General features: G+C 42.3%; 2 protein-coding genes across 4 annotated transcripts in view; both read right to left on the reverse strand.

The window, feature by feature from the left end:
* Nucleotides 1-311: 311 nt before the first annotated feature.
* On the reverse strand, nt 312-5,395 carry scly (selenocysteine lyase). Of its 3 annotated transcripts, none has more exons than XM_041935419.1 (13): nt 5,298-5,375; nt 4,500-4,629; nt 4,203-4,312; nt 3,900-4,000; nt 3,616-3,793; nt 3,327-3,454; nt 2,914-3,069; nt 2,719-2,825; nt 2,557-2,593; nt 1,283-1,366; nt 967-1,066; nt 725-800; nt 312-623 (listed from the first exon to the last, which is right to left on the reverse strand). In XM_041935419.1, the coding sequence occupies exons 2-13, from the start codon at nt 4,589-4,591 to the stop codon at nt 470-472; spliced, it is 1,323 nt and encodes a 440-aa protein (XP_041791353.1). In that variant the 5' UTR covers nt 4,592-4,629; nt 5,298-5,375; the 3' UTR covers nt 312-469. The 3 variants fall into 3 exon arrangements, with proteins under 3 accessions (XP_041791353.1, XP_041791354.1, XP_041791352.1); XM_041935420.1 differs by lacking the exon at nt 5,298-5,375 and adding an exon at nt 5,106-5,192 and having other exon boundaries at nt 313-623; nt 4,500-4,598; XM_041935418.1 differs by having other exon boundaries at nt 315-623; nt 4,500-4,598; nt 5,298-5,395.
* A 3,647-nt stretch (nt 5,396-9,042) lies between these two features.
* Nucleotides 9,043-22,951, reverse strand: part of kif1aa (kinesin family member 1Aa) — a 35,374-nt gene continuing 21,465 nt past the window's right edge. The window contains exons 26-48 of the mRNA XM_041935657.1: nt 21,654-21,772; nt 21,448-21,533; nt 21,224-21,359; nt 20,794-20,956; nt 20,609-20,699; nt 20,404-20,522; nt 20,245-20,300; nt 17,981-18,089; nt 17,724-17,790; nt 17,551-17,635; nt 17,336-17,441; nt 15,375-15,401; nt 12,598-12,712; nt 12,354-12,487; nt 12,203-12,264; nt 11,979-12,124; nt 11,388-11,576; nt 10,953-11,024; nt 10,724-10,845; nt 10,407-10,550; nt 10,124-10,316; nt 9,914-10,032; nt 9,043-9,129 (exon numbers count right to left, since the gene is read on the reverse strand). Coding sequence (XP_041791591.1) covers nt 9,087-9,129; nt 9,914-10,032; nt 10,124-10,316; nt 10,407-10,550; nt 10,724-10,845; nt 10,953-11,024; nt 11,388-11,576; nt 11,979-12,124; nt 12,203-12,264; nt 12,354-12,487; nt 12,598-12,712; nt 15,375-15,401; nt 17,336-17,441; nt 17,551-17,635; nt 17,724-17,790; nt 17,981-18,089; nt 20,245-20,300; nt 20,404-20,522; nt 20,609-20,699; nt 20,794-20,956; nt 21,224-21,359; nt 21,448-21,533; nt 21,654-21,772 — 2,503 coding nt within the window. The 3' untranslated portion in view covers nt 9,043-9,086. The remainder of the gene's footprint in view (nt 9,130-9,913; nt 10,033-10,123; nt 10,317-10,406; nt 10,551-10,723; nt 10,846-10,952; nt 11,025-11,387; nt 11,577-11,978; nt 12,125-12,202; nt 12,265-12,353; nt 12,488-12,597; nt 12,713-15,374; nt 15,402-17,335; nt 17,442-17,550; nt 17,636-17,723; nt 17,791-17,980; nt 18,090-20,244; nt 20,301-20,403; nt 20,523-20,608; nt 20,700-20,793; nt 20,957-21,223; nt 21,360-21,447; nt 21,534-21,653; nt 21,773-22,951) is intronic.

The raw sequence follows: 22,951 nt of genomic DNA on the forward strand, positions 1-22,951 counted from the left end.
AGATGGGGGAGCTGAGGCAGCACGGAAACTTAAGTAATGGGAGAAGTCAGAGCCAAGGCACGGTGCATTACAATGAGTGTTATATTTTACAACTATTTTAAAAATTCATCTCAGTGAAGACGACTGAACACCTGATGAACCTACAAGATTATAATCTGCACAGAAAGATTTTAAAGCTGATTAGTGAAAAAATATTAAAACGTACGTAAATATGTTGTTTCAGTAACACTCATACATGTCACCCTGACTCCAATTAGCTGATTAGAGACTCACATGACGTGATGGAAGTTGAGCACAGTCATCTCTCCATAACATCACCACTGAGGTCACTTCGAGTTCTTCCCTTTTATTATTTATATTAAATATTTCATCCATTTTACAAGATCAGTTAATGTAACGATAAACACATGATGATGGATTTTTAATTCTGAACATCCTTATTTGACCTCCAGGATGACTGTTTATGCCATCAGGCCGTTTCTTCCAGCAGTTGCACAGTTTCTCTCAGGTCCTCCACGACTGCATCCACATCTGCTTTGGTCGTCCCCCGGCCCACGCTCAACCTCAAGGCATTAGCTGCCACCTCTGAGGGGACGCCGCAGCTCAGGAGGATATGGGAAGGCCTGACGGACAGACACAGTGCAGTGCAAGGGAGTTATGTAACTGCCATCAATATGACTCCTGGACAAAAGCACAACGGGGGAAAGAGGAACCTTTCTTTTACCTGTTTCCACTGTCTGAATGGCAGGCGGCACCGACGCTGGCCAACAGCCTCGTACAGTTGGACAATACCCTCCAGCCTAAAGCAAGGGAGAGATTAATCATTCAGAGCCTTAGTAGTTTACAAATAGCCCTGTGCAGGTCGTGAACTGTCTCTGAAAAACATTGGTGTAGGGTTAGAGGACACTGTGTTGGACCGGCGCGCCAAACAGACATGGGACATAGAGGCGAGAGTGATGACATCACCTTGTAACGTTGGGCCCAGGATGGACACGTTACATGTGTTAGGGAGGATATCGGAGCCTGGGTAATGGCTGTTGAAGTGGATCTTGTCGTTAAAGACGGCCTGGAAAGGAAAACATACACACTTTGCATGTATTGATGTTAAGCAACGGAACAATGCTAATGCAGGTTATCATTTTTGAACTCAGAGAACCAAAATCCATGTGAACCACTAACACACAATATTTCAAATATCCTCTATCAGACTATAAACTGATAATATTACCGTTTACAACTACAGTATCACAGACACCATGAGAATGTGACATTACAAACTGACCTTCAGTCGATCCTCCAAATAAAGTTTGGTACTTCGCATGTGACTCTCATAATCTGACAGATTCGAGGTCACCAGTTCTGCAGCCTAACAGACACAAAATAACCAGAAGCTGTAAATGAAGCATAATATGACATGTTTGGTATCTAAATAAAGAAACACCATCAGTGGTGTAACTCTTCTACTTCCACTGATAACTGCAGACACATTTAGATAAATTCTACATGAGGTTATAATAGTGATATGATGATAACGCAGGAAAATAGCAGAGAAGAAATGTTCCTATAGAATTCAAAAAAGCAAGAAGAAAGTAACTGAAAAATAATGTGGTGTCATCTGAAAATTTGCAGCCCCTAACTTTGCCATCTGTTTTAGCATAACACACTGAAAATGAAGGGTGGGATCAGCCTATAACATGACATGTGACACATAAAGATTGACATTCAGCTCTGATAAATCACCAAATTTAAAGAAATTATCAGATCTTATTTTTATTCAGTGCAAACAACATCTCTGTCTCAATTCAAAGACAAAGACAAAACTCCAGTACAACTTCATGATAAAGCAACCTTTATATAGGGTTTACCATCTGGAACAAATGACTTAAGTATTGTTCAATAAACTGTTTCAATAACTGTTTTATAGATCAGTTCAAAACCATTAAAAAGAACAAATTTTGGGCTGCCAGGTTGTGAACAATCCCTTTGAGAGACAGGACCATAAGACCAGTTACCTGCGGAGGAGTCTGACCAAAAATCATTTATTAATAGATTCCCAACATTTATAACTGCATTATGACTGATCAGAAAGGATAATCACTGGTACAAAATATTTAGCATTATTCATTTTCATTCATCATTACCATTTTTTATTTGTTCTTATTCCTGGTATCAATAAGTAGATGATTCATTAACTATTAATAGAGCCATTTCTTACGGCCTGTCAGCCCTTTACAAAGGAAGCCTTATTAGCAACTGGTACCAATCCATGTACAGTCAAGCAGACATTAATTCACAATATGATAATCAAGTGTTTTGTCTTCCAGTGGGGCGTCAGGTATAACGTCTATGGTATTTTCAATGACTGTGTGAAAGTCCTATTGTCACCAACTGCTTCAACAAGATAGAATTTTTTCCACTAAGATATGCACCATTAAATCAGGAAGACTCATTTAGAGGCAACCGTAAATCAGTGTTGGCTTCTAGACAAATGTTCTAAAACCTTCAAAAGCACTGCTAATAAAAAATTCCAATAACACAGTGGAGCAGGAAACATACCTTTCCCAAACCCGCAATCATTGGTGTGTTTTCTGTGCTGTAATATTCAGAAAGAGAGAAAATAGACCTGTATCTTTACATGTGCAGTGCTCTGATCTTGGTGGTTATTGCATGTTTGGTACTTTATTGATAATTACTCAAGTAAGACACTAAAGTTGTTACCCTGGTCTGAAGTTTCTCTCCTGTCCTCCTCCAAACAGCATCGGGTACAAAGGTGTTATCGTTCTGGGAGAGTTCACATACAGAGCACCAATCCGAGGGGCATAGAACTAGAAAAGTAACACAATCTGTCAATAAAATGTTTTCCTATTTTCTCTCTGATGCTAAATCAAGATAATTATACACCAGATTCCTGACCTTGTGCCCCACTATGGTGAGGTAATCCACTCCCAGCTCACAGGCATCTACTTGGATTTTCCCCAGAGCCTGAGCGGCATCAGTGTGGAGCAGGATCCTGAGCCGCTCATGCTGCTTGTTCAGAGATTTTACTCTCTGGCAGATCTCTCGGATTGGCTGACATGGGAAAGACACATTGGACTGTACTGTACACAGAGTTGAATGCAAAGTGAAAGCTTCTTGTTTTTACATTGGAACTGCAGTAGAGTTCATATTTGATATATGAGGCATGGAGGGACAAGAACTGGAATTTACAGACTGCTCTTTTGTAACATATTTTATGATCATAAAAAAATAATTTCTCTGTCATCACTACTGCATATAAAAACAGAGAGGAGGCCATCAGGTTTCCAAGCCTCTATTCTCCTTCTTACCATGATGACTCCTGTCTCGTTGTTGGCCAGCATGATAGAGATGAGACAAGTGTTTGGACGCACCGCAGCAATGATGTCGTCCACCTCCACACGGGCCGTCACCCTGGACACAGGCACAAATGTCACATCTGTGACAGAAACACAGTTACTCAAACAAGGCAAGAGAGAGAGCAGATGTAAGGAGGCTACTTCTGGGTAGTTGTTAAGAGACATGCCATGTTTGTTTAATAAAAAATGTCTTATTCTCCTTGTATTCATATGAATAAAACTTTACGGGATGGTCTCCTACCTGCCCTGCCATCTTTCTGTAGGTGCTCAGCTGCTAGTTTTACCGAGTCATGCTCCACATTAGAGGTGATAATGTGAGGAAGGCCGTTGCTTCCATTCTGGTGGTTGCCAACTTGCTCTGTGTCTCTGCAGTTTCTCCTGAAGTGCTCTACAGCAGTGTGGAGCACCAGGTTATTGGCCTGAAAGATTTGTTTGCCATGAGCCACTGCAGTGCATGAAACTACTATTCTGCTGATGAAGCATTATAAAACCAGAGCAAAAAAGTGCACCAACAGTCCAGATTACCTCTGTTCCACCTGATGTGAAAATGATGTCTTCTGCTTTACCTCCAACCATTCTCGCCACATTCTCCCTGGACTGATTAATCATCGCCTTGGCTTTCGCACCTAGAAATAAAAATGATTGAAACAAAAAGTACTTTTTTATTGTTTTCACGCTGAGATACAAAATTATGGGTGGGGTGCTGAGAAGGCAAATTAGGGGAAAGCAGCATTAGCTCACTGTTAGTAAAGGAAGTTAATTTACACACACAACTTCTGATTCAAATGCAGCGTCAATTCAATGGCATTTTTATGCACTTTTCTTCACCTGCTATATAATTGCTACTCGGGTTTCCCCAGGCATCCTGGAGGGCCTCTGAAATAGCCTGGATCACTTCTGGTTCCAGCGGTGTCGTGGCATTGTAGTCCATGTAGATCCTATATTACATTAAATACATTGGAGGGAAACTTTTTTCGTCTCATTTCACCTACTGCGTTAAGGCTGTACGCTACAACACATCAACAAAACATCAAAACAATCTAAATTTGCATTCACTCATCTTAAGACTTAATTTGATTCTGAGTTACTGATTCGATGTGACCAACCCAAATCCAACCTTCCTACCTGTCTTGATTCATTTCTGAATAATGATGAAAGGTATGGTCGCTGAAGGTGTGACCCTTTATCGAGGAGAGGTCATCAGACTGTTTGGCCATGATGCTCCTTGGGAGAAATAAGATATTCAGGAGGATGTCTGTGAAGATTTATTACAGTCAGGCAGAATTGCAAGTAAAAATGAAATTCACTGCATACATAACTTAACACTATATAACTATAACGTCTATTTACATCTCTCAACATTTTAAACAGCCACGGTTGCATCAGACCAACCAGGTGTAGCTGAATCTTGATGGTTCTAACTGTAGTGTCAGCTACTGTATACTGAAATTCAGATCATGGTTATCATCACGTAATGAAATGTCAGCAGTATCTCAGAGTCTACAGATGTTTTATTACACACTTGAAGCATTTAAGCAACTTAATCATTTCGCATTAACATGGTCTACTGTTGTCAGCTAACGTTGCATCCATGCTGACAGGTAACTTGGCTATTTACTCAGCTAACAGGTAGCTTCCTTGTACCGAATACGCTTACGGTTAATTCAAAACAAGGTGAAACTTAAAACTGAATCATTAAAACAACCAGTCTCATCCCTGGCAATGTCTTACCAAACGGAGATGATATTTAGACAGCAAACGCTAAGTAGCAGGAACTTTAGCTTAAGCTAGCTAGTGCTGCTAACTAATGTTTGCTAGCAAGAATCAATTTACAGTAAGTCAGCTTTCAAGATCTCAAAATGAGTCAGATATGCTCTCCTTCGTATGACCAGACAGGCTGAAGTTCTTAGCTTTGTGTCTGACCTTGTGAAGTGATGTGAAGATGTCCTGAAAAGATTTACTACTGTCTGTGTCAATCATCAGCTAGCTAGCCAGTTTGTATGACTGGATGAGCCGCTACTGCGCTGGGTTGCCAGATGTCATAAATTGCGACCTGCAATTAAAGCAGTCAGCAGACGCTCAAAACAACATATAGTATGAGAGTTAAACGTTTTTAATACACATCTATGGCTTATTTTATGAATGATAGCCATACAAAGTTAGAATATTAGTAAAAGCTAACACAATTCCGTCTTTTTTTTAACTGTAGCAAAAATTAACACGGACTATAGGATGAAGTGTGCTAACTGACTGAAATTTATAATTCCGTGAAAGTCAGGATTTTTCTCAAACCGAAGAGCCCGAAAGATTATGTAAATCAGAGTCCAGTGGATGGGGAGATTTAAGATAAACAGAGATGTACCATCGCACGAAGCTGAAATTGAGGACATGGCAACATGGCAACTCTGGACTGCTGCCATGGTAACAACCAGGAAGCTACGCAGCGCACCAGAGCCCACAGCGTGGAGTACGATCTCTAAAACTGCGACAATAACATGACTTTTGTGTGAGATTTATCGAACAGTTTACTGAATCTAAAGTCATGCTCTGTACCAACTGACACATACATTAAATATTGAGTCAGACCAAAGTTCATGCATTAATTTGTGGTTGTTTAAATGACAAATAAATGCTTGGTCACAGATTCTATGAAGAAGAGGAGTCCATTACTTTGTGTTGCATAATTTCCATGTTTATTTAATATATGACAATGTGTTTAGTGTACACAAACATTTGACGCTAAACTCCAACACCCAGAGACACTGAACTACTGCCCATTTCATAAATGGGTGCAACTTTATAATACACTGTTCACAGCAATCATGTTTATATACAATGCAAAATAAGAAGAAGAAAGAAAAGAGAAACGTACCGGTGCAATTTGATAGTGCAAAAAAAAAAAAAAAAGATTAGATGTGGAAGCACAAAAATGTAAATGATATTCCTTCAAAAGTCAGGGGAGGGAATAGAAAAAGTAGATTTTGTGAAGGCTGTCAGAGCATGATGGTGAAGGTAGATAGGTAGACGTGTGACATTAAGGTAACCTACAGCATTACTCTGTGCAAGATGCAATGCCTAACATTGCCATAATGAACCAACCTTCCCCCACATGTCAGTGGACAGATTATTACAGGTATATCCCACAAACTCCATTTGGTTCCCTGATAGTAACCTACCTACAATCAATAAGGAACCAGACTGTGAAACCAGAAGACGAGTCAATAAACCACTCCTGCAGAATACGTATTTTCAAATATCAATGTACATTCAGTGTGATTTTTTTTTCCTTTTTTTTGTGACTGCACCAACAAAAACTTTGGTTGGCTCAAATGTGGTGCACATTAAAAGGCCCGAAGAAAACGAGAGGAATAATCTCAACACAGAGATCAGACTGGAGCAATGCCGGGCTCACTTTTACGATTGGGTTTTATAGGAAACGAGACTGAAATGAGTGCTTGAGACAGTGTAATGTACAGTACAGCAGGGTATTCCCTCAATGACGATGCTATAGCTGGATAAAATACAACTGCAGTCTCTGCCAAGGAAGTCTGCAACAGACTTTGATCATAACATTGATCACCCAACTTGTAAGACAACAAACTGCAGACATTAACAGACATTTGAGTGTTTGATTAACCACAGCAACTGACAGTTACACACACACATGTAAGACTATTAAATGGTCTGATTGGATCGCTTCAAAATATGTCCACAGCACAGAGAATACTTCTGTTCTACCTTGTGGTAGAGTGAGGTGTTATGTGGATCACCTCAGCAGCAAAAATAGAACCACACTGAACTGCTGTTACAATTTAATCCCCTGTTCAAGCCTCCCGTGCTATCATATCATGACAAACTAATATTCTTGCGCATTTGTGCCGGTATGTAAGTGAAACGTCGCCTCTGCATGCTCTCTAGGCTGGCTGACCTGAGGCACGCTCATCAATCAAAGTTCACACACCTCACAGCACGCCGTGTGTGTTGCTAGTGTTTGAAGAGGTTCAGTTTCAGATTCATAGTTAGAATGAAATGCTACAGACAATGCACGACAGCAATGTTCATCAAAGATCAGAAGAAGGGATAAAAACAGAACAGCACACAGCATTGATTTGTTCCATCCAAAGCCTGATTGTTTCACAGATATGAAAGAAGTACAGGCTTTTTTAATAGATAAACATGAAGTATACTCTGTGTTATGGAAATCCTGTAATATATGACAGCTGATTGCCATAAGATGAACAAAAATGATACCTTGTTGTCTGAGTATGAAAATGTTGACGACGGAAAGCAGGAAAGTGATGAGATATGAGCTGCAGACACTTCCAGAACAGTATTATAGCAGCATGAAGGATGTAGATTCGAAGTAACTGGTGCAGAGGCATACTGAACAGTATGACTGAAAAGAGAGGCACTACATTTAATCAATATACATATCATTCAGAAAACCAGCTTCTTCTTCTGCACTGTGAGGAACAGTTTATACTTTTGATCATTTAAAGTAGCTTTGTGCAGCTGCGGATGGACAGACCACCTTAATATTCTCTACCTAACAATGTACTGACCGTTTCAGATGTATGCATGTTGGGTCGAAGGTCAAGTGGGACTATCCTAATCTTAAAGGGGACAGTAGTATTCAAGTAATCTTCAGCACAAAGAAAGTGGCCAATCATAAAGTTACTAAATTGTTTAAATAGCATTAACTACGAGGGGACAAGGTTGTATTATTCGAACATTTAAGGAACTCATATTAAAAAGTGCAGTGTGCAGAAATTGCACGGTACTACTACTTTAGAAATATAAATGTCTTTGTAAATAAATACATGCAGAAATAAATAATAAAGCTGTTAAATATCTAAATATATCACATTTTAAAAGAAATATAATTCAGGTAGAGAATGAGATTAAGTTGAGAGGATTAATGGTGATGATATTTGATTACTTGTGTGAATGTAGATACCCTCGGTGCTCCTACGAGTAGCTAAAACGACATGACTTGATCAAAATGCCACAAGAAAATGAAGTCTACGATGATGCCATTCCTTTGCCAGGCTGTGTGCTAAAGTTTCAGAGAAGTTTCAGGAATAGATTACTCAATGTCAGGATCCGTGGACCACAAAGAAAAGAGGGTTATTCTAAAGTTACACTCAACTGTCATTTTTTTCTTTTAGCATTTCTAGCTGTACGTTGTATGCAAACCAGTTTAGACACTGTATATATAGCTGCAGAGTAGAGAAGAATTTGCATGTTTGTCTATTTACTGATGCAAATGTAGCAATGTGATCCTCACTGACATGGCAGCTTCAGGTAAAAATAAACGTCACTGCATTTTTTTAAGGAATAAATGTATAAGGCTTGATGTGTCACTGACAACAACTACAGTACATTACCATACGTATGTAATCTGAGATGAGAAACTGTTGCTACTTCCTCCATTCTCTTCAATCGTCCAGCTATGAATAAACTCCAGTACAGTACAGTGACAGCAGAGGTTCTTCAGACTACGAGACTCACACCGCAGCAAAGGCTGACACGAAACGGGCGCTTTAGGTGCTGAGGACACTAGTGATAAACTGAGAACGTACAGGGGAAGGATGGTTGTTGGTGACTGTGGTGGGGGAGGAAGGGGCTCAGCACAAGGGGAGGCATAAGGACAAGGATCTATGTACATCTTAGTCTTTGCGGTCGTCCTTCTCTCATGAGATTTGTTCAGAGTCACATCCTCATCTGTCCGGCTCGTCTTCTCGACAGCTTCGACCTTAGAGGCGGAAAAGAAAACAGATTTACATTAAAGACACATCCAGTTAGAAGTGTGTGAGTAAATCTTTATATTAAGGTGCACATATTCACCATTAACCAGCTGCTTATTTGTATGCAGATTAGTAGCGTATTGGCTCTTTAAGATTTAAGATTCAAGATTGCCTTTATTGTCATTGAGCATGACATGTCAATGAAATTTGCATTGCAACCCCCATGTTAGAAACAAGACAATAAGAAAGATAATAAAATAAAATAAAAAAATACTAGAATAACATAAACTAACATGCAGTAAAAATATGCGTTAATGCAATAAAAATACACCAGAAATGACAATATACTATAAATAAACAATAAAATATTCCAACAACAGCTGAAATATACTAAAATGTATATGCTGAGTGCAAATAGCTGACCATTTAGTTAAGCATGTGTGTACTTAAATGTTAAGTACACAGAAAGTATTTATTTATTCGAATTACAAATCATTTAATATTAATGATGAATTCTGTATGATCCATGCAAGAGTATTTCCTCAATAACCACCTAATTACGGCTTATTGATAATAAGGAAAAAGGTTTTCTAGATGAATTATGATCTTAATCTAATCTTTGAACCCTTAACCCCCAGAGTAAGGTATTAATAAGTGAGTTATAATGACTAATAAGGTGTCAATATGCTACTAATATGCATGCTATTAAGATACTAGTTAATGGAGAATATTTGTACTTCAAAATAAATAGTAACCAGTTTGTGTCACTTTGACTGTTGAAGTATTTTTTACCTGATAGTTCCAGCGAGGAGAGGATTAAACGCATACAGCCAGTCATGCATCTCTTTGTCATTAGTGGCTTGAAGCAATATCCCACGATGTTCTGTACACACAGCAAATGTGTTCGGGGTCTGTTGAAGAGCCAAACATTATCTGATTATGCCACGTCTGAGGTTTTCACCCATAGGAGAGCGGAGAGAGAGAGTTCGTTTTTCCACCAACCTTCAGCATTGCCTGCTGGTCCTCACTGTACTCCACCTGTGCAGAGGAGAGGTTGAGGATAGCCCGCTCCACAGTGTCTCTCTCTGTGTTGTAGATGTAGACGTACGGCCGCCGCACGACGACGTAGCGCTTCACCCATCCGTTGGTGTGCGGCTCTAAGAAATGTATGTAACCCTTCTTTGACACGATGGGGCTGCAAACGTAGAAGTCACCACATGTGAAACCATGAAAGATGTCTCCACAGCTTGAAGAGAACGTTTCGGAGCTGCTGCTGCAGACTCACCTGACTCGAATCTCCTGGATATCAGGGACAAATTTTCGGGTTCGAGGTTTAGTTTCAGAGGCTCCATTGACGGACTTCTTGGCCTCTGCGTCATGCGTTGTGTCAGGACTGGGGCTGACGGCACGAGAGCGAGGTGTAGGGGGTCTGAGTGCAGAATAAAGAGGTCTATGACACGAGTAACAGAGCATCTCTTTACACCTTCTGTGACCAAAGCACTTTGCTAATCCAGACCGCCTCACACAACAAAGGTTACCATGGCTGCCGAGGATGACAATTAATACATAGCAATAACCACAAAAGAACATCTTAGGACTGACCTGAGTTCAGCGTTGCCATAACAACCCTCAACCAGCGAAGGGCATGTTGAGGAGGGCGTGATTGTGTTGAGAGCAGAGATGGACGCGGAGTCTCTTAGCGTTGTGACGGACATCTCCGAGATCTGCGACACACACACACAAACACACAGATGCACGCTCGCTCAGATGTAAGGAACCAAGCAGTTAATCCAATTTATTTTCACTTTGAACGTGAGTTTTTCGGCACTACCTTGCTCTCGCTGGCGCTGACACACACGTGGCTGTATTCCCGGTTGAAGGAGTGAGTGAGGAGCCGCAAACACTGTGTATAAAGGACAGACGGCTTTAAATGTAGACACAAGATAAGTACAACCAGGTCTGTAATATCTCAAAAATGTAAACACTGTATTTATATATTGAGGTAGATTCCAGCACACACTTGACGTGATGGAGATCACAGAAATGGACCACAAAATACAGTCAAGACTGCATTTAAAAGACCAATATTTATTATTGTTAAACTTGACCTACCTTCACATCATGTCCAATTTGTCCTTTTTGAGGTGGACATATCACTATTTACTAAAACAGATGTTATTCTAGTGCATGTAGATGTTTTTTTTTTTAGAAAATCATTGTTGTTCCCAACCTGAAATTCAGTGCTGACTCTGTAATGATGTCTGACCTTGGCAGCGAGCTCCCTCTGCCTCTCAGTGGTGATTTCAGAGCTGGAGCTGACCTCCTGGTCGACCTCTGGGGGCTGAGGAGACTCACTCAGGTCCTCAGTGACGCAAGTCAGCAGGGACTCCTGGCCCATGAGCAGGGTAGACTCCAGTTTCTCCCTCAGCAGGAGGTAATGCTTGGTCTTCTCCACCTGAGAGAACAGGAGAAAACATCACAGATATTGATAACAGATAATGTCGCTGCTGCTTTTGGAAAGAGTAAAGGAGTTCATCACAAATCATATTCTTTATAGATATTATTATAATCTGAATTTGTTCGTATCCATTGCTGACAAACTGTTTGTCCTGTGGAGTTCCTCAAGGATCAATCCTGGGTCCTTACTCTCTTTACTTGATCTCTTATCAGTCTCTATCTCTCATCATTACTATGCTGATTATATCCAGTTTAGAAGAGTAACAACAACATCCACATTCATCTAGATGTTTAAAGACAATTACAAAGATTATTTAGAGGTACCTGTTTCTGGACATGAAGGCTGAGTGTTTAGAAAAGTAGTTTATGCTATAAAAGAAAAGTAGCTAATGCCCCTCACATCTTGAAGGAGGCTGAGTTTCTCAAGCTCCCACTGGTGGTCCAGAATGAGGCTGTCACTACGGGGCCTCCACCCAGCCAGGTTCTCCTCCCCACGGACGTAGGCCACTGAGGTGTCCAGCACCCGCCTGCGTCTCCTCTGCATACCTGGGGTGGCAGGTGCAGGATTAGAAATGTTGCAGAGGTGAGCTTAGTGTAAAATGGCCACTCTGTTCTGACTCTCACCTGGGCTTCCTGCATCGGCCAGGTTACACAGGCTGACCTCATAAACTCCAGTTACACGATTTCTAGAAAAGGACAAAAAAAGAGGTCTGAATCAGCAGCGAGAGCACAGGAGCTGCATCGTGTTTTTCATAGTCTGAAGTTTGGAACTCACCCATCTGCCGCTCTCAGGCTTCCAGTACCAAAGAGGTTTCGGATAGAGCGGGAGGCTGAGAGCTTTGTGTCTCGAGAGTAAAACACCATGCAGATATCTTTGGTTATGACTGCGGGCTGAGTGCAGTTCTCCATCTGCAATTCATAAAAGAGGAGAGATTTCTGACACCGATCCTCTTGAGTCATTCACACATCACCTCCGATGCTGCTTTCTGCCTCTCATGAATGCAGCCACTGTACTGTACCTCCAAGTAGGCAGAGAGGGTCATGTAGATCTTCTCCCCATAGGGAGTGACTCGGTTTAGCAGCAGGGAGTTGTGCATGGAGCTATCCCAAGCGGCCTCGAAGCGGTAGAAAGTCCTGAGGTGATTCGAGCGAGAAGAAAGAAAATGAACCAGCAGTCAAAACTGAAGGCCTTCTACCTGAACAACAAATCAGAGCTAAACCCATGCTAAAGTCTTGAAGTCAAAATATTCACTAACAGAAAGATGGAGGCTAAGATTTGATCTGATACGCTGAGAAAATATTATCAGTTGTAAAAAACAGCTAGAATTAATTAATTTTAGGCCTTGTACTGGGGCTGTACCAAATAGTTCAAAGCTTTGTTTATAACGCTAATATTCAAATTGTAAATCAACATTTAGATGCTGGGCAGCTTCCTCTCATTCTGTTTGAATCTGGTTTTTCTCCACAGTTGCAGATAAAGATTAGGCTCCACTGATATTATTAAAATTATTCTGTTTGTAGAATTAGATTCCAGTGGTGGCTGTGTGGGATTGCTTCCGACTAATGAAGAAGAAGAGAGAATAAAGTCAATAAAAGTCCCAATTTAATGAAGGCCTACATGTATTTATGTTAATGAAGCTAACAAGTTATAGTCTTTAAAGAAAGCTGATTTAATAAAAGTCTATATAATATGAGGACAGACATTTGAAGCGTCATTCAAAACCTTAACAGAAGCTTCAAGTGTAAAAAAAAATTACATTTGGTACAGCCGACATTGTGCAGTATTTAAATATTATAGCAAGTATTCCACTAAATTAAGCACAACAAAAGTGCGAATGAAACCTTTTTGCATGCAACAGGCTGACTGAGTTCATGTACAAAACACCACAGAGAAGCAAAGAGAGGCGAGATGACTATCAGCACAGAAAAAGGAAGGAGGGATGAGAGGCAGCCAGGTGAAGTGAGGGACAGGGCAGTGAAATACCTATGATCAAGTCCCAAGGAAATGCTGTGAGAAAGAAGAAATCAGCAAAAGAATAGAAAGTGAGAGTCAGGAAGTATGCTGTGGTTGTGCGCTTGTGTGGCTGGATGGTGTTTGTCTTTTTTCACACTGTTATCTCATTGAGTAAACTCCGCCACGGATCACACCGTAAGAGTGGGCTGAGGAATCCGTGGAAGGTGCTGATCCACTTGATGCGACTCGATGCACGTGGCCATCAACGCTTTCTCATTTACTGCATACGTTAACGTACACGATTCCTCCCACTTAAGGGGAAATAATCACACGCTGAAAACGTCTCATTCTTCTGGCGTGCATCCCGGCACGGCCTTAAATTTTAAAAAGATAATCCAAGTAAGAATTGTAAAAGGAGACTAAAGTTTCTGTGAGCCATAAAACCGGCAGAATGGACTCTTCATGAGGTTCAGATGTTGGGGCCACTGGCCCCGGACCGAGGTGACCGTGTGGGAAAGTGAACAATGTGTCGCCCAAATGAAAACAAACAGCGCCGCGCTCTGCAGTAAAGACAACCCACTGCTGCTCTGTGTGAATAACGGGGATACGGCGTAGAAACGCCCTGTTTTTTAAGCAATTAGCGAGTGCATTAACACACACACACACACTCACACATCACACGCTCACACTTCTTTCCCAGTAGTAGAAAACTTACACTACAAGGGAGCAATTTCCTCTTTGCACTACACTGACATGTGCTTCTCTGTGTTTTACTACCTCCTAAAAAAGCGGGAGCCAGGATTGAAGTCATGCTGCTGGCGGCACATGTGAGGAGCCGTTTGTTTCTGGTGTTTGGCGGAGTTTCACCGAGGTGCAGCAAGATTTAAAAATATTCACAACATTGCAGCAATTCTGGGCAAAGTGCTACTGGTGAGGTAATGGTTCACTGGATTACTTTTTAATAGCTGCATTTGAATGTTGTGCCAGAGCGAGTACTGTAAATGATGTGATCCATATTACAGCACTTGAGTAATAGTGTTCCTGTTAATATTCTGTAGCTGTGATGGGAAATACTCTCTGTCTCCTGGGATTAGAGGTAACGAACAAAAACACATTCATGGATTCAAAATATTGCTTAAGTGCAGAGGTCAACAACATGACATTAATAAACAGAGTGGAGAGTGGAGAGCAGAAAATGAGTTTTTCAGCATTTCATGAATATTCTTGCCTTTGTTGTTTAATATGAACTGTGTTGTGACAATGGATAACTACCACCCTCTGCTGGCAAGTTGTACTAATACCTCTAACACTGATATCTTTCAGTTCCAACCACTGCACATTATATGACGTATAATCATGTTGCTGGTTTCATCAGGAGAAGGACAAAAGGTTTTTAAAATGCAAAATTCCCTGCTTCTGTCCAAAGGACGAATGCAAGAGTGACCAATAATCAGCCCTGCAGCTAAAGCTGAAGTAGAAACAGAGAGTGTGATACTGGCCCCGCGACACCTCCAGCAGAGACACAGTCAAGGACAGGCCACGTGAAGCAAAGCGAGCCATGCAGACCCTGTTCATCATGAACTCCAGCCTGATAACAGCTCAAACACACACCCAGCGCAGCAAGAGAACTGGGGTCATGCAGAACCACATCCCTCACTTCTCATGAGGAGGGGGAGGAAACAAAGAGGCGCTGATGAACTGCTGACAGTAATGGCAGAGAAGGAGAGAGGGGAACCAAATCACTGGAGGCCGAGTAGGAATGACAGGGTGCAGAGGACGTTAGAGGGATGAAAGATGTGTTGGTGTAACTTAAGAGCATGAGAAGAGAGGCAAATAATATACCTAGGCATGTCCGAATCAAGAAACTGTCTGCAAAAGCAAAAAACAACATTCCGTTAGTGGACTGGAGGGAGAAAAATGTTAGCATCCACATATACTTTGATGTTAGTCTCTGCAGAACTGAGCAGAGACCACACTGGACCGCAGCCTGACCTGGTGCTGAGCCCTTAAACCCAGCTGCTGGCCACTGAGGCCACAACAGGACAAACACTGAGGGCTGAAAACCACGAGGGCGCAGCACCACGGTCAAAGAAAGGCCGGCCGAGCAGGGCCCCTGGACAGTGCTGCATGGAGCGTTTGGTTGCTTTAGGCTCACTAAACCCAGTTCAGGGTGATGGTGTTGCTGGACTTGTTAGGCTTTTTGGAGATTGGTTGGGGAAGCAGAGGGATTAAGCAAAGAGCCAAAAACAGAGGGTCACAAAAACCAAACAAAAAGATAACCGGCAAAAAAAATACTTTACAGTTTTCATAAAGTTAACTTGGATGTCATAATAATTTTGGCCAAATCTAAACTATTATTTGTCCATATAATATATCGTAAATATATTGTGAAGATATACTGTCATACATGCTGCTATTTAAGTTATTGTGCCATTTTTATTGTTATTGACTGGTGCTAAGTGATTTTGCATGTTGAAAGACAAACCAATGAAGCATTAATAGAGATTTTATGACAGTAATTACTGTATTTCTGGAATGAACAAGTTTACAAAACATATCATGATTGGAAGTTCTCACTATGGGCCCAGGACTCTAAAAAAGAAACCTACTGCCCTCTACTGGCTGGCTGCAGAACAAGTCACAGTCACAAAGAGCTACCTGATGTCTTTTGTCCTACGGTGAATTTTATGACGTTAGTAAAAACATTCTGTGTGAATTTCAGCATATTAGCAATGACATTAGCCTGTTAGGTTGCTGTTTCCTGTCGCTGCGAGTTTCATTCAGGCTGATCCTCCTCCCTGCTGCTCTACAAAAGAGGCTGTAATTATACAACACACCCAGAAACACTACTTTCATGGCTTCAAATAAGACAGTACATACGTCAGTGCATCAACTTTCTACAATCTACAGTTATAAATATCAAGAGCTCATTCAAGGGATTCAATAAAGTGATGATGAAATGTTGTATGTCCAATGTATGACCTTATATTGAGTCCAAATACAGATAGCTTTAAGGTCTGTTAGTGATTTCACACTAGTTGCACTGATACATACTGCTGGATAAGTAAAGACATGCATTTTAATTGATAGGTTAACTGAAATGTGAGATATTGGTAGTATCAGTGTCGGGTTAGTAGAGCTAATCATGGCTGAGAGGTGAGACGGGTTAGAGGCGGGGTGATAAACAAGGTGAGATGCCACATGTACGGTGCAATGATGACCATCAAACAACGAGAAGCACAGATTAACAAGGAGGGTCGCACAGCCAGCATGGACAAGTGGATTCCTAACAACTAATGGTGCAGATTTAGGTTCAAAAAGCTTCTCTTAAAGAACTCAAGCAAAATTCGCTTTGCTCAAGGTCACTCTGGATTTTCTATTTGTGGCCTCCTGCAAGTAGAAAGAGGAAACTATACTCATGTGGACACAGTGATAAAGATAACAACACAAAAGAACTTCCAAAGGTTTGTGGCTATTCTGCCGTGCTCTTTTTTACATGTACAGCTGGTTCACCACGCCATGCATTTTCCTGTGTGCCGTGTTCCAGTGCAGGAGCTGCAACAGCAGTAACACTGTGAGATCTAGATAAAAAACCAGACCCATGGAGTGGTTTCCAAATTCAGCAAAAGCTGCAACAACCTTAGAAGAGTCGAGTTGAATTGAGTTCCATACAGTCTCATATAGATTCAAAATCTGACAGAACCTACAAAAGATGGACTGGCCCTGGTCATCTGCAAAGTAAGGCGTTCATCTGGCTTTTGCAAAGTAAGACGCTTCCATCAGATGTCTACAGCAGTACGTACCGGTCATCCTGCATGGGCCTGACATACCCAGCAGACAAGATGTTCAGAGACAGAATATTGGGGTCAATGATGGTCTCATCGGATTCAGGGGTGCTGCGGAGACGTCCTGGGACGGTACAAGAGCCTCAGTTATAACAGCTCAAACACAGGACAGTATATCTTTGTTGGTGCAGTGTTTAGTTTTCAGGGTAAAGAAGCCTGAAAACCAAACTTACCCACAACAAGCTCACGGATTTCCTTCCACTCCATGTCACCTCCTGACTCATGTACAATGGTTACAGCGATTCTCCTCTGGAGGCCCTGAGGTCGTGAATGAAAGACAGAAGGAGGGGTGTGAATACTGTATGCTCAGTACCTTTAAAATATTCCAAATATCACATTTGCTCACCTGGTGCAGCAGGAATGTGCCATGACAAGGCATTCCTCCCCTGTGGTCCACCACTGCAGGGATGTAGCTGGGAAGACGCAGATGAAAACAAGCATCACAAATGTGCTCATGTGCCAGCGATTAACAGTGCTGGAGACTTTCATGTGATCCAAAGTTCTTCAGGGTAACTATACTTATTCCTGAATACTATTATTTCATGGACGGCTCTGCCAAATCATTCCAAGCATAAAAAAACATGCGAGGGGTGAGACACTCACTCTCCATTGGCCTCCAGCTCGCAGATCTCAAAGAACACCATGAGGTCATATTTGCTGTGGCAGGGTCCGGCCTGCGGGCGGGTCATAGCTGTCAGCTTGGTGGCAGGTACTGCGTCGAAAAAGCAGAGAGAGGGAGTCAGACAGGTCGAATGCAGACAGAGAGCAGACTACTGGCTAACGGCAGGGAGCTGCTCTAACCCTACGAAGGAAAGAGAAAGGGAAGAAGAGAGGAAATCAGTGATGCAGGGAAAGAGAGGAACCACTGAGTCCGGCAGACGGAGCTCCTTCAGGAACTCAAGCAACTCTGCAGTCCTCTTTTAAAGGAGAATACCACTAAATCCCCTTAGAAAAAACTGCTTCCTTTCGCTATTTGAGATTTCACATGTGTACCTTTAAACCTCGAGTTCTCACTTTGCAAGACGGCCCTTTGCAGTAACAAGTGCAGTATTCTCCTTGAACACAATCTAGGTTTTTGATTGTCATTGTTTTGTAAATCTAGTCTGATCATGCAATCCTCCAGTTTAAGGTAGTTCCTCAAAAGGAGTTCAGAGTGAAGAGACATGCAGCCCTGGAGTTTGACCCAAGCTCAAGCAGAAACAGAGTAAAATGTAGTATTTGGACAATACGCAAGTATTTTATTCTACGGAAGCCAAAAACAGCCGTGCCTGCAATTATTTCTAATGACTTTATCTCGAGATCATGAGTCATTTTGTTATCTGAAGAAAACGAGCTTTGTTATCTTGAGATGAGGAGATAATCAACCCGTCCTCAAGAGAAAACAAAAGGTCATTTCCTCTTTTTAGGATACTTGGAGGTCACGAGCGCCAGGCCAGCATGCACAGATGGCGTCTTGACAACTGCAGTAATTGATTTAACATGAAAATGTCAAGACAAGGATCATTATTGATCATCAGACTGTGCTTCGATCTCACTCATTAATATACAAACTTCATTCCATTCAAACCATCATTCACACAGCCAGTTTCCCAGCGCCCACGAGAAATCTGCAGGGAAAACATTCTTACAACAAATTACAGCAAAAATTCATAAAAAGCTGACATTTTGCTTTGAACCTCCCAAATCCATCCCTGTGTGCGTCGTGGTCCAACTTCATGAATCTTATGAAGTTTCGTGATAAATTATCTCACTTATTAAGAGAAAACAAACTGTTATCTCGAGATAATGAAGCAATTGTAAGCACAGCCGTTCTCTGTGGCTCAGGACGCTAGAACTTTCAAATGTCAATTTCTTATTTCTTTTTTTCTTAATTCCAAAAGTTCTCGAGCTGTTTCCTGTTAAATCTTTATTTATTAGAGTGTTTCTCGTACTGCTGTAAAATGTGAATTTCAGCTCTGGGGATCGGTTAAGTCTTATTTTATGTGCATAGTTTATAAATACACAGTGTGATGTACATCCCATTCAAGAAGGGCTCAAAGGGGGAACTGCAAGGAGAATCCACCACGCTGGTCAACAGTAAACACACAGAACACCAGAGAGCCAATCCAACCGAATCCTGATACAAGAAAACTGCCTTTTTATATCACAAATGTCATTTTATCACAGCTCCTACTGGTCCGTGAGCAGAACTAACCGGAATATAAACTGTAGCAGAGACTCTTTGTTTTTTTTTTGACACTCGATCTCCTCTGCAGGACGTTCACATCACAGCGTCAGTTACAGAACATCGACCCAGCAGCTGGACGGACTTCGGTGTCACATCTGAGCAATTATTCAGCAAAACTGATGCCTGATCTCCACAGAAAGTAACTCTGTGTTCTTTGAAATAGTGGTAAATGGATGAACTGTGATGTGGCGTAACTGTCACATGGCTCGGGAGTATTTTTTAAGTCACACTAAGACAAACACTTGATATAAAAAGGATTTCAGTCACAGGATTCTCTTGGATCTGACATCAATAACCAACCCGGCTTCTGAGCTTTAATAACTGAACAGATAGAGGTGGGCGGAGCTGTCAGCTGCGCTCGCTCGTTTCCTTCCAGTAGGAAGGAAGCAGCCAAGCCAGCAGCAGACAGAGCGTGGCATGACAACGAGTCCACCAGTGCCCCATTGAACACATCCGGGACCAGGTATCGGATCAGGTCCAGCGATTTCTCCCGGTCCGGCGAGGCGTCGGAGTCAGCTGCTCGCACCCAACAACATGAAGCTAAGATGACATGACTTGCAGGGAGACCAGTACAAAGACAACAGCAACATAAATAAATGGTGGAATTCATGCAAAGTTAGTCGGCAAGCAGCGTGTTTACCTGGTTTGGACAGAGGCATCACTCGTGGGAACTGTCTTCTGCAGGGACGAAGTGGACTGGGTGTGAAAACAACAACACATCATGTGTCACTTTATGAAAACGCAACAATACACGCTACATCTTTGTCTGTGCAGCAAATCAGCTCCATCAGTCAGGCACCTGATGACGTCTTTGCAGAGCGGAAGGAAAGGCTGTTTCTGATAGTGTCCAAACACCTCAAACACGATGGGCTGAGTCTTGATGTAGTCAACAAAGGATTTGGTGACTTCAACAGCAATCTACAAAGACAAGGCAGTGATGTTACTTGACCTATCAAAACACAACACAACCCATCGTGGCGCAGGATCTCGCTGCAGCATCTTACATTCTGCACATGGTAGAAGCCGAGAGGGGGGCCACGGCCTGTGTTTTTTAGGGGTTCAGTGGAGAAGGCCTCGTCATGGCGGTGGATAAAACTGAAATCAATCACAACATGACATGTTGTGATGTAAATACTGACAGTCATGTGAGTAAAACTGCGCAGTGAAAACATTTTGATGACCCGCTTACTTGAACTGGCAGAAGATGTCAGCGTATTCTGCAGAGATGCTGGAGGCTTGCAGGACCGTGACCCTGAAGGTAAAAACGTTCCCAATCGTCAGGTGCTCCAGGGTTGCATCGAGCGGGCCGTCCAGACTGGCCTTCAGCGGGTTCTCCAGCTCATCTGAACCAGCTGTGAGGAGCGCACAGTAAGAGTCAGACACAGGTGAAAGCTTGCATTCCAGGTCGAGCTGATTGTACATCCGCTTGTTTTCTGGCACCGTGAAACAGGGATGCACAGGTTTGTTGAGGACTTGGGGCACTGACTTGGTCTCTCAGAACCGATTCCATCCTGAGTCTCTGTACACAGCAGCATGAGTCTGGCTGGCAGGTGTGCCAGGACCACACATACACCCAAACACACAAAACACGTCTCCATTCACACGTAAAACATGATTACCCGCACATGTGTTGTTGTTGACCTCGTCAGCTGAGGGTCCCATTTCTGCGTTCTGGCCCTCACCCTCCACGATACGAAGCTCCTCCTGGGAAATCCCTGTGCGGGACAGTCCTACAGAGCAGGTCTCGGACTGGAACTGCAAAACAGGATGCCAAACTGACTGGTTGGCAGGTGATTACACGCAGATGAGGCCTACATCTACTACATATCGTGGTTTTCTCTACCTTTTCATACTGCTGATCCTCAAATGAGATTTTGGCAGTGCCTGACTGCCTCACTCCTGAGCCGTAGTCGGGAGCTTCCTCATCAGCTGGAGGGAAACACAAAGCACCTTCACTTCACTCCCTCAAGAAGTCACACACAGCCTGTCCTTTCAATCCCTTCGCGCCCCTCGTCTCAGCGGCGGCGAGGCTGAGGATCCGAGCCTTACCTGATATGGCCTGCACCGCCACTCGGAGGAAGCCCTTCACTTCTCCCTTCTCGCTGACGATGGCCACGCGGTGGACGAGAGGAACCGGGTACAGCAGGTTACTCAGATAAACAAAAGCCCTGAAGAGGAGGCAGAGTGACGAGAGAGAGGACCAAAGATTAGAAACAAGTGAGCGGCGAAGACGAGCCACACTTGATAAAATATCACTGGACTGGACAACAGAACACAGAGCTGCAAAGCAACCAAACAGAAGCTGGGACTGCTCTTGCGATGGCCATGGCTGCCCTTTACTATCGCTTCGTGGGGGCTTTTCCTCACCATCTACAACTAATGACATAATCAGGACAAGTATGGGTCACATGCAGTATTCCTTAACTTTGGTACTGTACAGGTGAAAGCTTGGTGAGGATAAGGAGCATGTGTGTAAGGGTCGACTCTGAATTCTTTAAATGACTGACTAGAGGCCAGTTCACTACTAAGCTGGACAGAAGATGCTTTCCTCATGATGTTTTGCACAGCTTAATGATAACATGCACTAACACGTGCATGGTGAACGTGCCTCAACATGAAAACACTACGCTACATATTAAATGTACAGAGCCAGAATGAGCACTTGAGGCACTTTGTATTTGAAGATACTTCAGGGGTTGTGACTAAGACTAACTTTTGAGAGTCTAAATGCGGGAACTACTGCACTAGAAATGTTCCTCTTTCTTGGTTTCTCTAGTTTTTAGCTACACTTCTTGATCTTGCAGTCAAGGACCACAGTAGGGGTAGACATTTAAGGGTGGAGAGTGTAAAAAGGGAGAGGCTTATGACAAGATTGGTGAGGTGCAAAGAAGGCATGCTCAGGACAAAAAAGGGTGAACAAAAATGCTTTCAACTTCTCGACTCAAAGGAATCAAAAGCAAATGGAACAGAAATCATCATACGGCACATGGCTCAGCTTGAATAAAAACTGCCAACAGCTTGATATATTGTATGCTACAGCAAAAACCAACGAATGACATCAGAAATCAAAGTGCACCTCCCGGGTCGGAGTGGCAATTGGTGCAAAGGAGGGGCACTAGTTCATCATCAGACGTATTCAAGTAAAAATTGACAAAAAAGGTCAAAATGAAAAGACTTGTGCTCTGGCATGCCTAAAAGAGACAGCTGCAGTAGAAACCAGCTCTTTCATCTTGAGATTTTGAGTCTTCCTTGAACACCACTTTGCTATTTCGTTTGAGTAATTTCCAGACTCTTTAGTACTTATTCAGGTTTCACAGCATGGTGAGAGCATTTCACCGTGGGTTCCT

Source organism: Chelmon rostratus, chromosome 4 (genome assembly GCF_017976325.1).
Source record: "Chelmon rostratus isolate fCheRos1 chromosome 4, fCheRos1.pri, whole genome shotgun sequence".
Taxonomy (NCBI): domain Eukaryota; kingdom Metazoa; phylum Chordata; class Actinopteri; order Chaetodontiformes; family Chaetodontidae; genus Chelmon; species Chelmon rostratus.

Bases quoted from the DNA above. Each gene is read 5' to 3' on its own strand.
- scly (XM_041935419.1), bottom strand. From the start codon at position 4,591: ATGGCCAAACAGTCTGATGACCTCTCCTCGATAAAGGGTCACACCTTC. The intron at 3,794-3,899 runs GTAATCTGGACT...CAAATCTTTCAG, and splicing joins TCACATCAGGTGGAACAGAG to GCCAATAACCTGGTGCTCCA. The intron at 2,594-2,718 runs GTAACAACTTTA...TGAATATTACAG, and splicing joins GAGAGAAACTTCAGACCAGG to CACAGAAAACACACCAATGA.